The 14116-nt window shown below is 36.2% G+C and overlaps 1 protein-coding gene across 1 annotated transcript; it reads left to right on the top strand.

Moving 5' to 3' along the window:
- Positions 1-6203: 6203 nt before the first annotated feature.
- Positions 6204-13629, top strand: LOC113225850 (phosphatidylinositol 3-kinase catalytic subunit type 3-like; the record flags this gene model as incomplete). The annotated part of the gene is made up of 6 exons (XM_026458300.1): positions 6204-6210; positions 6390-6558; positions 7640-7828; positions 8318-8474; positions 10268-10405; positions 13507-13629. Coding segments are annotated over exons 1-6 (783 nt in total), but the record flags the coding sequence as incomplete, so codon positions are not given.
- Between the last annotated feature and the right edge of the window lie 487 nt (positions 13630-14116).

Here is a 14116-nt window from a genome sequence, read left to right as displayed (position 1 = left end):
GGTTCTGCAAGTAAGAATTTTGGTCAAAAGTAAACAAAGAGTTTATATTTAATTATCATATTTCTTGAGAGATATTACAATGAGGCAGATGTTTTTGAATAGGGAATGTTTTGTAGTTCCTGTAAACTTGATTATTACCTTATTTTCCTTTAAACTTTTATGTTTTAATATACATCACAAAAGTTTATAAAAACTCGAGAAACGACTCAGTATCACGTTTTCACTGACAATGACAACCACAAACTATGACAACTGACGTGATGAGTGACAATTTGACAAATGCGTGACAATCTACGAAAGCCGCAGTGTTCGAATACACGTTTTGATCTCCGGCTATCCAACCGTACATAGTGACACCACCGTAAAAGTGTTTCTTTTAACAGAATCATCAGAAAGGAGCTGCCCTATCTACGGAACAAACGCCCCTACCTAAACCAAAAATATCCACCACAAATGGCGGATTTAGTGTTGTACCATAATTATAGATAACTCAATATCGACATGCAAATGTATGGCATGAATGTTGAAACTGTTTGTGTGTTTATGTTTGCAAATTTGCATAGTTTACTGTAATCAAAATATGATTAATACTAGGCTATAATTACTAGGCAAGTAATGAGCCATTTTAATCAAAATTAAATATAAAGTTATTTACCAATAAATGTAACGATGGAATTGCATTATCATGTAATCGAGTTACATTCAAAGTTCTATTAAAATTTGTCTCTTGAAAATGGAGCGAATAAACGAAGATGGTATTTGGTCAATGTTTATGTTCGGCAGTCCTATAATTTCCAACCATTTTTTCTTTCTTTTTTCATTTGTAGGTAAACTTTAAAAATAATAATAATGAAATAATAAAAACCTGATAGTGAATTGTTAGTAGTAAATAGTAATAACAGAATATCGATAATATGTCTGCTTGCAAGAACAACACTATCTCAAAAAATCGGTATCAACAATCATCAAAATATACTAACAAACAGGCAATCTAAAGTAAACAAAGCAAAATTCGACAAGACTTATGAATAAACTATATAAATGAGTCTAGTTATATGAGATATTTGGGCTATTGTATGATTTATAGACAAAAAAATAACACGTGTATAATGTAACATTCGGTTGATTTCCGCCTTTTCTACTGCCCCACCCCTTAATGCCGCAGCGACGCATTTTAATCAATACTTAATTGTTTTCACTGTCAATATTATTGTCCATTTCATTACATTGCATGCGAATAATTCAATAAAACATTTGGCTAGACATTGGTTTTGACATTTGATGTACCATGCCAGCACGTCAAGCTACACATTGATGTAACGTGTTCCGTTGCACTGGAGGCGAATTTCGAACAAAAATGTGTAGTCTGATGTGCCGTTGTCCGTACTACTCTTTGACAAACGGAAACGGTTATCAAAGGGTACTCCAAAAATGGTAAAATGAGGACAGTTGGCATTTAAGATGACGTTACGTATCCCGTGTTCGATCCCGTGTTTGACATAAATCATTGCAATTAAACAAAGACAATAAAACGTTTATCTTTTCAACGTCTAAATGCATCATATACATATAATGTCTGTTTTATATATGTCAATATAACATGTCCTTTAGTTTCTATAGTCTAAGGTAAATCGATGGAGCCATTTTAAAGAAATTGGAATTGGAATCGAATACACGTAAGCATTACATGTAATTACTAGTAATAAAGCTGAAAAATTATTTTGGTAAATATTTCTTTAAATAAGAGGATGGAAAAAAATTGCTTTAAATAAAGCTTACAGGATGGATGAAGCTTCTAAGATGAAAGGATGAAGCCACAATAGTAAAATAAGTAATATCCACCCTTAGAGGATGACTCTGATGTAAAATGGAATCCAAACATAAAGGAACCTAGGACAGTGTTGATAGTGATACAATCACTGCCTTATCCACCTCCACCTTGCATGCATACAAGATGGCTCTTCACGCCTCGTTTGAAGGACCCCATACTTGGTACTTGGTGTAACGGGCTGGACCCCATATCGTAAGACGGAGGGAATACGTGCGCTGGAAGGGAGTTCCAATTGACAACTGTGCGACAGAGGAAAGTGACAATTTAATCTCTATTATTTATTACTTGAGCACTGCCTAGAGCCATCAGCTGAGGACGGTAATAAATAATGGCGCATTCTTAACACTTCTCCTGCCGAAGGCGTCGCAGTCGACTACTTGGCCTTACCGAATACAACGCACCCAGTCGCTTCGGTTGACTTCGGCTGCAAACTACCGTTGTCAGACGACTCACTATTTCCACCGGGTAGCTTATGCCTTCGGTGGACAAGTAAGGATCGCCTGACGACTTGTTGTAAATATTGCTGGGTTCATGAGTCTTTCACTTGCTTGCGTGACTCGCTTCGTGCATACGCAGAAATCTGTTGCGTACGCGCTGGTAAGACTGTTCTCGAGTTGCTCGCTTGCGCCGGTCACTTGCTTTGCGTTGGATTTCTTTTCGTGGCGTGAATTTGATATCTAGCAAACTTGATATTTCCACGTAAGCAATAAGGAGCGTTTGCGGAGCACAGCACCACTGGCCAATCACAGAGCAGCAGCTGGTTCGAGAGTGTCGACAGATTTCTACGCCGTGTACGCAGCCAACGCAAGTAAGCGAAAAACGCAATTGAAAGACTCGTGAACCGCCGGCTAAACTCTTGAAAAAAAAGGTGAGCAATAATATTTTTTCTTTCTAGTCTTTTCGCGGTTAGTATTTCAGCCATTTACAACATATTTTGACTTAAATATTTTTAAAACGGGGAAACTTTATATAATGTTCATTGCGTTATAAAAAGTTTGTGTTGGGGCCCTTGACTTACAATTATATGGACGTCGGGTCCGCGCTAAAAAGTGTCCGAACTTATAGGGCGTTAAAATCGTATATAGAGCGTCATTCACGGTTTAGTCTTCGTTTGTTCGACTGACAGCGAAGCAAGCAAAATTAGACAGTACTGCTATGACATTACAATTTAAATTGAACGTTTTAGCTTTTTCATATTCCTTTACATGTCACTACGTTTAAATGGGTTGACTTGGGACTTTTTTCGTGGTTTTTGTATTAGACCCGTCGTCCATTTATTTGTAAGTCAATGGTTGGGACATATTGAAAATTGTCTTTATTCGATCTACTTACCAGTCCAAAACAGTTATGTATTTTTGTAAATTATGAATTATTTAATTTTTATACAATGAACTATTATGTATTCCTAGCATTTATTTTGTGCGGTCTGTGCTTAAACTAAAGAATTTAAATTAAAAATTAATAAATAGTGCTGCAAGGCGTCTGCCATTATTATATTTGGTGGGTCCTATTAAATGACGCATTATAAGTTGATTTCAGTTATTTCCATGGCATCTTTTATAAAATAGACATAATGTGATTTTACAGATCGTGATCGATGACTTATATAGCTCTAATCAAGCTAAATTTTACGAACTTTTTTGAGTAAATTATTTCAAGAGAATAAATTAGAGTAAATCATTTTTAAACATGTAGTGGCAGTACCTAAAAAAATGTCCAACCCAAAGATCTTATATACATAATCTAACCATTAGATTAGTATTTTAAATCTGTTTTATCATAAAAATAAATTATAATCTCAAAAAACTTCACTTCAAAACAAAACTTCATAGCAAAATTGGCATCACAAACTATTAAAAGATACTAAGTTAAAGCCATTGACTTACAATTTGTAAGTCAATGGTTAAAGCATATACCCTTCATGACATAATGAAATAAACTATATAGAGATAAACACATGCGCTCGTTGCCTTTTCGATGAAAACAAAGAAAAACACTAAATATATGAAGAGGCTGTATGAAGGAATCTTTGCCTACCCAAATAAATGGGTGAAAATTAAAAAAAATATACATATGTGAATCGGAACATTGCAAATTTGACGTTTCAGAAATGGCTCAGCTGATGTAAATCCATTGTTTGCAAATATATAAATATTAAGTTTATAGCAAAAAGAGTATTAAGTTTAGGAATTTCTGTAATCTTGTCTAAAAACAATCATGAACGAAATAGATGATAAGTTTTACTATGTGTACAGCTCATCATTGGACTACAAAGTTGAGATTAAAATGTAAGTATACATAATTTGTTGTCATTTTTATTCTTGATAAGTATTTTAACTCCTTTACCCGCATGTGTCGTGATTACAATGACCTCGCTATTGCCCATATCTACAAAACGCCACACCGATCTCCCACTGGAGTAAGCCGCGACCACGGACCTCCACTTGCTACCCCCTGACAAACTTCTCACTTCTATAAATTGCGTAAGGTCAAATGACCTTCGTCTCACCAGATGGAAGGTGACATGAGGTCGACGATGGATCATGCACACCTAAATAAAGCCTTATTATCTCTCGCCTTAAAAAGGCCCAAGTTATAGCATTCAGGGAATAAATCGGGAAATCCAGGCATGGCCCCCTCTGCACCCCCCACACTATACAACAGACTGTGTGTTTCTAGAATGTGTGACGAATCGCATGATCGTCATGGTTTGAAATCCTGTCCAAATCTTGCATGTGATACAAAATATTTATTATTATTTCTTTATTTAAACACTATTGTACCACAAAGTAACTTACAAATATTTCAGAAACAATTTAAATATTTGTGTACAAAGGAGACCTTATTCCATCAAGAGATTTCTTCCAACTAACCTTTGAAAGAGGTTCGGAGAGGAAAGTTGGTTTTTGGGGTGGCACTAAAAATGGATAAGTAAAAAATAGAATATATTATACTTAATAAATACACAGATAAATTTATTATATGAAATATACATACTAATACATATACATTAAGTAATGTTGATACATTAAATCATACAAAGTCTATAATAAAATGAATGTATAAAATAAAACTATAAATAAATATATCAAATGTAAATAAGTATTTCATAAGGTCTAACATGTGGAATCTGAACAATCTCAAAACTTCAAAAGAGCACCCTTGAAAACCCGAATCGAAGGCGACTGCCTGACCTCGCCTGGGTGAAGTTTCCACATATGGGCAGCATTTACTGTGAATGAGTCCAAATATTTTTGGGAACTGTGTTGTGGAAGGACGAGGGACAAATTGGTGCCAAAAGCAGGCAGTCACCCATAGCCTGACGGTATTGAAAACACTCATGTAGATAGCTAGGAGAAGTGGAATGGAACAGCATTTTAAAGAGGAAGCATAAAATGTGAGCATTTCTACGTAAACAAATAGGCAACAACTTCAACTCATCTCTAAACTTGGACATATGGTCATACTTTTTCAATCCAAACACAAATTTGATACATTGATTTTACAGCCGCTCCACTTTATTAAGAAGGTCCTCCGAAAGATCAAGATAGGCGACGTCACCGTAGTCCAGAATAGGAAAAAGAATATATAATATTATAATAAGTTTGGTAGACAGAGGAAGAAAGTACTGCAGCCACTTGATAATGAAGTGATGCAAAGATTTTACGACTTACATCGGCGACATGCTCCGACCAAGAAAGTGTCTGATCCATTATGATGCCCAAATTTTTAACTGAAGCGGAAAAAGGAATAATGGTGTCATTCAAAATTGGGCATCACCAAAGACTCTAACTTGGAGATGGAATGGCGACTGCCAATAATTATGGCTTGGGACTTTTGTGCATTTAAAAGAAGTCTGTAGTTCTTAGCCCATATCGAAACCGTTTGTAGGTCGGAATTCAATGTGCCGATAGCATTTGAAGGTCATCGGCATAGAGATGGAATGAAGACGTGAGTGATGATGTAATTCCACTGATAAAGACGAAAAAAGTATAGGAGATAAAACCCCACCCTGCGGAATGCCAGACGTAAGGTTACACCTGTCCGAGTGCGTGTCACCGGTCTTTACGAGCTGCGAATGACCAAACAAATACGAACGAAACCAGAATTCCGCTAAGAGCAAGAAGCAAATTAAAATCAACAGTACTGAATGCACTGCTGAAATCCAATAAAGTGAGGATAGTAACTTTTTTATTTTCTATATTGAGACGAATGTCGTCAGTGGTTTTCACCAGAGCAGAAACCGTGCTATGGCCCGCTCGAAAACCAGATGCAGATGGTTGAAAATATCGTAACGTAGGAGGTGGTTAGTGAGTCGATTAAGGACATAGTGCTCAAGAATTTTGGACAATACAGGAAGTATGGAGATAATATGGGCGGTAATGGGAGAAAGAAGAAGGATTTGATTTTTTAGGGAGAGAAATTACATGAGCTTGTTTCCATTCAGTGGGAAACACACCACTGGAAAGGGAAAAACTAAGGATATGAGCTAGGATAGGAACTACTAGGTCCCTTATTGGAGTGATCATATCAAGACTCAAACCGTCATTACCAACAGCCTTCGTGGTGACAGACTTAAGTATTTTCAACACATCTGCCATCGTAAACTTCCCAAAATCTCTCAAAACTTCTCAAAAAGAGTCTAAAGCAAGACAAGGTGCACTGGCCAAGACAGATAAAGTTCTAGATTTTATGACGGAATCTAAACATGCTGGGGAAGATGCAAAGTAGTCGTTCAGCGCGTTAAGATCGACATTGAAGGGAAAGACATGACCAGCTTTACAGATACCCAGAGACTTCAAATATTTCCACATCTTAGTAGGCGGACAACCTTCGATAGGGGAGTGAATATGTTTGCGCCTGGCGTTCCTACAGAGCTTGTTGCAGCGGTTACGTAACTCGATGTAGGACCTACTATTGATTTCGATTGGATTCTTCCGCAATCTGGCACGTGCCCTGTCGCGCCTCTCCATAACCTCCTTGATATCTGGTGTGAGCCAAGGAGCGGGGAAGTGTTTGACTCGGACAACTTGAAGAGGAGCATGCCTGCCAACAATGGTCAAAATAATAGAGTTAAAAGCTTGAACCATTTCATTCACGTCCTCCTCTCTGTAAATACTGTTTTTTACTCAAAATGATGCAATAGAGAAATATTCTAAAATCCTATGGAATAAAAAAAAATATTCTTGTTTATGAGTGGATAGCTAAATATTGTGCATAAATAAAAATAATCGTAATAAAGTAAATTTGTAATAAGATACAATTTCAAAATTTTGTTTTCTCAATTCCACCAATTTTGAGCTAGGACAGTATTTAGTTTCATGTGCGGTGTGAAATCTATATTCGAATATATATCGCACTGTTAATACAATAGTGTTATAATAACTGCAAAGGTATGTATGTACATTAAAGTTTATTACAGACATCTAAACAATTTCCTATTCACCCTATAGTATATTTAAAAATAAAAGGAATAAACTATTTCGTTTTTTATAATAAGGACTGTTTTAACCAGAATTAGCTCTCAAGAAGTTTGTCTCATTTTGAGTTAAGTAGATATCTTTTATTTGTTTCTTGCAATATTAATGACGGTTGTATTGACATGAAGAGAATCAAGCTTTACATTCAGCAATAGTATAACCGTGAATTTCACATATTTTATGTTACAACACTATTGCAATAGCAGTGCTATATACTGGGAAGATAATAAATAAATAAAGATTTTTTATTTAATTTTTTTTTTTCATGCTCTTTACTTTTTTCTTCATAGCAACCAAATCCCATATACAATCGTTTATTGTTTTTCAGTGGCACTCTAGAAGGCAAACGTGCGAAACCCGAGTATGACAAGCTCCTATCGGACCCTATGCTCAAATTCTCCGGATTGTACCAAGATGGCTGCTCGGATCTGTATGTCACGTGTCAGGTGCTGAGTGATGGAGTGCCATTGGCCCTGCCTGTAACTACTTCTTATAAGGCATTTACTAATAGATGGAAGTAAGTATGTGTTTTTCATTTTTTTCATTTTTTATATGCAGCCACATATCAAGTTATAAAAAACTGGTCCCTTCTTTAAACTGCAAATTTTAAAATATAAAGAACCTTAGTTATTACTTTCAACAAAGAATTTCAACATTCTCTGTAGCCCACTGTAATAACTTACTAATTATTTATTAACTTCATGTAACAATGAAGTAACACAACGAAGTAACTTTTGTTTATTTTCTTTTTTATTTTATTATATATTTTTCGGTTATGTATGTGTGTCTGTAGACCCATATAAACATTTTATCTATCTATCTAGTTTTATCAGAAAAGTATAAGATACTTTTTGCATGAGCTAAAATATATTGGCTTCTTTAATAAAATGATTACAGGTCTAATAAAGTGATGCTTTATTTTAGTATTGTCTGCGGTCAGTGGTCGCTACAACATTTGTAGCACTAATTTGAAATCCCTAAGTCTAGTCTGTCTCTAAACTTCCAGCTGGAATGAATGGGTCACATTACCAGTATACTACAGCGATCTCCCGCGCAACGCGACTCTCGCGATGACCATCTATGACTGCGCGGGGCCCGGCAAGGTCATGGTTATTGGGGGGACTACTATCTCGTTGTTTGGGAAGCATGGAATGCTCAGGCAGGTGAGAATCAAAATAACCCTTATATTTATACGGGTAAAAACTACTATTGCAATTTTTGCATGTTAAACGCTTACCAGTGCTGATTTTTCAATTTTTTGCTCAATAATTATGGGAAGTGTCTTCTCACAGTTAGGAGTGAATTGCACTCGCGTACTGAATTTTTATCGGCGGCTTAGATTAAGTGTTTCACTTTTAGTACACTAGTTGCACAATCAAAAACAAAACGTAAAAGAGAGGCCCAAGGTGCGTGCCCTGAGGTACGCCAAATGATATTATCTATAATGTACTTAGATCTAAATCCCCCAAGAACTTCTACTTGATAACGATTGTTAAAATACGATCGCACCAAACGAGTGATTACCGGTGCTCTAATTTGAAGTGAATATTGTCATGGTCCACATGATCGAAAGCTTTTTCGAAGTCTGTGTAAAGGACGTTAACACAGACTCCACTTTACATTTCAATTTCTTAGTAAAATGTTTAGTTGCGAAGCAACAAAGTCAAATTGCAGTACTAGTATACTAGTGAAGGTATACCAAACGATATTTAAAGCATGTAATAGAATTTAGAATAATATTGTTTTCAAATATTATTACTTATTGAGAATAGATATGTGTATGGCCATTCTGAACCCTTTTCCATTATATTGACTTTAATTATTTTCAAAGTGAGAGCAGAATAACATTCCAATTAAAAAGTCACTTGGGTGTGTCTTCACATATATACAATAATAACAACAAAATAGGCACTTATGTAGGTTATCACATTGGCATACTTGCTTATTAATTATGATTGCAACTTGCCTAGTAAATATTGACATCCAGTAGTTGGTAGTCATTGCCATGTTTATAAATATGTCAACCCATGAAATTGAGTGTCACGTAAATTTAAGCGAAGGAAAGCTATCAGTTGATCCCGCTTGCGAAATCTGTTAATTGTGACAAATTCCTAATAATACTATGATTATCAAGCCGACGCAAAACAACATTTTCTTTGGATATTTCACTGTTTGTTACTACTCTTACTTGAAGTTAAACAATTAAACATCTTCGTATTTCTTCTTCTGTTATATTAAGTTCAAATAAAAATGCTTACTACAACGCTTGTAAAGTCTTTAGTTAAAATTACAATAAAATTAATGTTATTTACTGACACTTGCACTTGTTATCACTGCATGACAACTGTTCCATTTAAGTGTAGATGCCCTTAATCAATACATATTGCTCTCTGGAAAATGCCTCAACACTCAGTATCCTTTCTGCTGTTCTATAAAGCGCTTTATTTGTTTACTGGCTGTTTAAACACAAATCAAAGCTTAAAGAATTCCACTCGCGGGATGTTGAAGGACCTTCGTGTAATAGCGAAAGGCTGAAACTCAAAGGCGCGAATTTTCAAAGGTGGAATGACAAAAAATATTTTCAAAACAAAAAAAAACCGACCTCAAAAGTTCGTGGTATTAATCTATTTGCCAAGTTTTATTGAAACCGGATTCATTCCCTAGTTCGCCACTCTTAGAGGTGGAATACTTTCTTTAAATTTAAATGGGACCAATACTGAGGTGCCCAACAAGAAAAGAATCATCAAAATCGGCTCACAAATGCCTCGCGTAACATACATAAAAAAAATACAGTCCAATTGAGAACTTCCTTCTTTTTTGAAATCGGGTAAAAATGGGAACTACCCATAGTACGTTGAAAACTTGCAGGAAGTGTTGTTTATCATTTTTGCAAAAATGTAAAAAGTTCTATGTTACATTGTTATGTAGTTTAAAGGTGAATAATAATTATCAAAAGGGTATGTTCGACTTGCGAGTGTGGCCGGGTGTGGAAGGCAGTGAGAGAACGCCGGGGAAAGCGCCCGATCGAGGCAAGGAGCAGATGCAGCGACTGGCCAAGTTGGCGAAGAAACACCGCAATGGACATATACCGAAGGTAAGGCGTCGATTTTTCCACGATTCCGTTCACAGGGTACTTAAAGTGGCCTATGTATCGCATACAATACTTTTTCTACGAGTAAATAAAATAACGAAACACAACCAATATTGAATGTATATTTTCTTAACAATCCATATATTTGAACCAACCCTTTTTTAAGTACTAAAGTTTAAAGCCAATATTTTTTTATGGCCCGGTTTCAAGACCTTTAGGCCACTTTAACAATCAGGAGGCTGTGGAACACTGAGTATATAACCAGAAATAGAGACGAAATGTCATTTAATTTGTTTGAAAACTATTCTGCCAAATCATTACAACGTGACCAGTGCCTGCGCTACGATTGGACAGCCCGAATTCGAAGCAATTGACGGGTGTCGTCAATTGTTTAACTTCAAAACGGCCAGTTTAACGGTTTAAATTTAGTTTTAAATAGCAAAATTACATATTTAATATTTAATTACCGATGAAATGTGATTCCGTTTGTTTTGTACTAATATGTTTTGCTGTTTTTCCCACACCACCGAATGGAACAGCACGCCATTGTTAGAGATATTATCTTTATTACAATAAATACAGAATATTTTTGGATTACACGGAGACGTATACACAGGTCATTTGTTGGCGCTGTACTATTTCAGTTTTCCAATTTGTGATTTCAGCGCAAACGCAAAGAATTGATATTTAAAAATTATTTAAGGCCCATTTACCTGATGAGTTGCTAGGGATGGATTGCCTTTACATCGTCTCTATTTCTGGTAATATACTCGATGCTGTAAAGCGTTTGAGTAACGACATATATCGTATTTTTTAAATTTACTTATTCAATACGTACTTATTAAATTTGATTAGGAAAAATACGACGTTCCGTTTTGTTACTCGCTATTGTTCTGTGTTCTATCTATAATAAATGTTTCCGTTCATTACCGAGTAACATAGACAATAGAATTTTGGTTCAAAACTAAAAAGAGCGCTTTTGTGATATGGTTTATGAAATAAAGTTATAGAGCTTCACTTGTTAACTACGAGCCAACATGTTAAGCTCCCTATCAATGTTCCCGCAACCACACAAATCGTCGTATGTACCATATTCAAGGCAACGGCAGCGCCGTAAAGAGTAATGGGTACAAGGAGTCCCATGTCCCAGCTCCCTTATTCTTCAAAACCGGATCACAGTAGTGCTGACATTACTGCTTGGTGGCAGAAAGGTAAGGTGGCAGTAATTCCCTGGACGAACTCGTTCACAAGGAGCACTACATCTAATAAATTTATGTAATTTAGTTGAATTTAAAATGACAACTAACTAATTTTGATTATTAAAACTGATTTATTATAATTGCCTCCTCCGATTTGTTTGTTATAATTGCCTCCGTGGCCGAACGGCTACCATGCCGGACTGCCACGCAGATGTCCCAGGTTCGATACCCGGGCCGGGAGAAATTGTATAGCCTACATTTATTTCTCTCGTGAGTTTGGGTGTAATTTGTGGTTGTCTATGTATGTGTCCATGGCATCTGCGACACAGGGTTTCCCTAGTGCGGAGCTATTTTGAGTAAGTGCTTTTTGTTATTATTAGTTACTGTTTTTCTTTCATCTACCATTTTCCTCTCTCTCTCTCTCTCTCTCGCGTCAATCAACAACTTTGAAGCCTTGCTTAACAAATAACTATTAATCTTTTGCACGTCCGTCTTTGAAATGATTCTGTAGTCAATGGCGGTTTCACAACCGAATTATGCCGTTGATACTGCGGCAGCCCGCATTGCAGTGGCCGCGTAGTGCGCACGTGCTCTTGTAAATAAACATCAACTTCATTTTAAAGCAATAAATCGTAAACGGTTGCCATAGTAGATATACTATGTGGCTTCTAAAAGATCCATCATAGCACCTTGTCAAACTAATGGCTTTACGATAGTGACTCTTGGTAATGAGCAATAGGGGTTAAAACTGCAGATTTGTCCCGATTGGTTGTACTACGTTGCCTTGTGTGGCTTCTTGTATTGTTCACTAATGAAAACCATTTCACTTTGGCCTTTAACGCTTGATTGCATTGACATCTATTAACTTCAACGCCTCGTAAATTAATACTGCGTCTGGTGTTGTTTTGATAAAGTTAAGGATAGGATTGGAAGTATTTGATCATACAATATACATGTATTAAGAAATCAGACGAACTATAGAACATTCCCTTCCTTACCTGTCACTAATCGAAGACGCTGTCTCCGCCCAGTCCCTTTTACAAAAAGTAAGTTTGCACAAAGACAATACAGATTTATAGGACCTCGTATGCAATTACGATATGCTAAACAAAAAGGTAAAAAATATTAAAAAGGTCAATGACCATCAATTTAAGATATTGCTTAGGGATTTCTTAGATTGTTACGAGTATGACGGTACGGAAAAGTTAATAGATTGTCACTTAACACACGCATAAACCTCGAATAACTAATATTATGTATAGTCTATCTCTTCACACACACAAACACACACACACACGCACGCACGCACACACATGCGCACACTCACACTCACACACATTCTCTCTCTCTCTCTCTCACACACACACACACACACACAAACACACACACACACACACACACACACACACACACACACACACACACGTTTATACACATTACATACTGAAAATTTTTCATTTCATTTTTAATTTTTCCATTTTAAATATCATTATATCTTAAAACTAACCCACTGATGTAACTTTGTTGTAAATTCTCAGTTTTAAGCTTAGTTACAAGGCTTTCCCAACACAAGCTTACATTTGCTTAAAGGGAGGACCTGATCTACCATTGTTGAACCAAATTGAGAAATAAATTAATTTTTAATTTTTAATTTTAATAGTCACCATACATAAACTTGCAATCCAACATGACACATCATACACGCGCACACAGTAACAGTAGAGCTCCTTATGAAGGAGAATTCGTCCAGAGAAGTACTGCCACCTTACCTATTTCAGCCGCCAAACAGCATTAATAAAGATACTGCGTTCCAACATATTACCCGTAACTATATACGTCTTATTTTTTTAACTATGTCTTAATACCCTTTGTGTCAAACTGTTCTCAAAAGTGAACCGTTTTCAGGTGGACTGGCTGGACCGTCTGACGTTCCGCGAGATCGAGATGATAAACGAGAAAGAGAAGCGTAGTTCCAACTACATGTACCTCATGGTCGAGTTCCCCACGGTGCACATAGACGGCATCAACGTGAGTCAATTTACAAGTTCTTTATTTAATAATATTTAAATGGATATTTATAAAACCCCTAATAAAAAAACCGTACTTCCTAAAGTCAATATAATCACCATTTGTAAGACAACTAACTACTCGTCGAGACCGATTCATTGTACTCTTAGGTATTATAGTAAGATTATTTACTCGCTGCAGACTCGGCCATAAATTATCTGAGCGGGACAGCGATATTGCGCTCTCATACCCACTTACGAGTCTTTTGTTTAAATGCAGGGCCGTGCATTACTGCAGTCGATAAATGCTACCTATCGATATAGCTGATGTTCAATTTTGTTGAATACTGAAAGTAGGAATGGAAATTAAAAAAAAAATTCATCACACTTACACGTAAATAGTAATATTGCATGCAGGCTAACTTGAATAACGTCCCAAATAAAACCCTCGGACTTTCTTCTTCTCATTCACGACCATGGCTGTAATAAGAGGAAAAAAGGTCCGTGGT

Source organism: Hyposmocoma kahamanoa, unplaced genomic scaffold (assembly GCF_003589595.1).
Source record: "Hyposmocoma kahamanoa isolate Upper Pololo Valley unplaced genomic scaffold, ASM358959v1 176229, whole genome shotgun sequence".
Classification (NCBI taxonomy): Eukaryota; Metazoa; Arthropoda; class Insecta; order Lepidoptera; family Cosmopterigidae; genus Hyposmocoma; species Hyposmocoma kahamanoa.
This window is presented reverse-complemented; position numbering and strand designations above follow the sequence as displayed.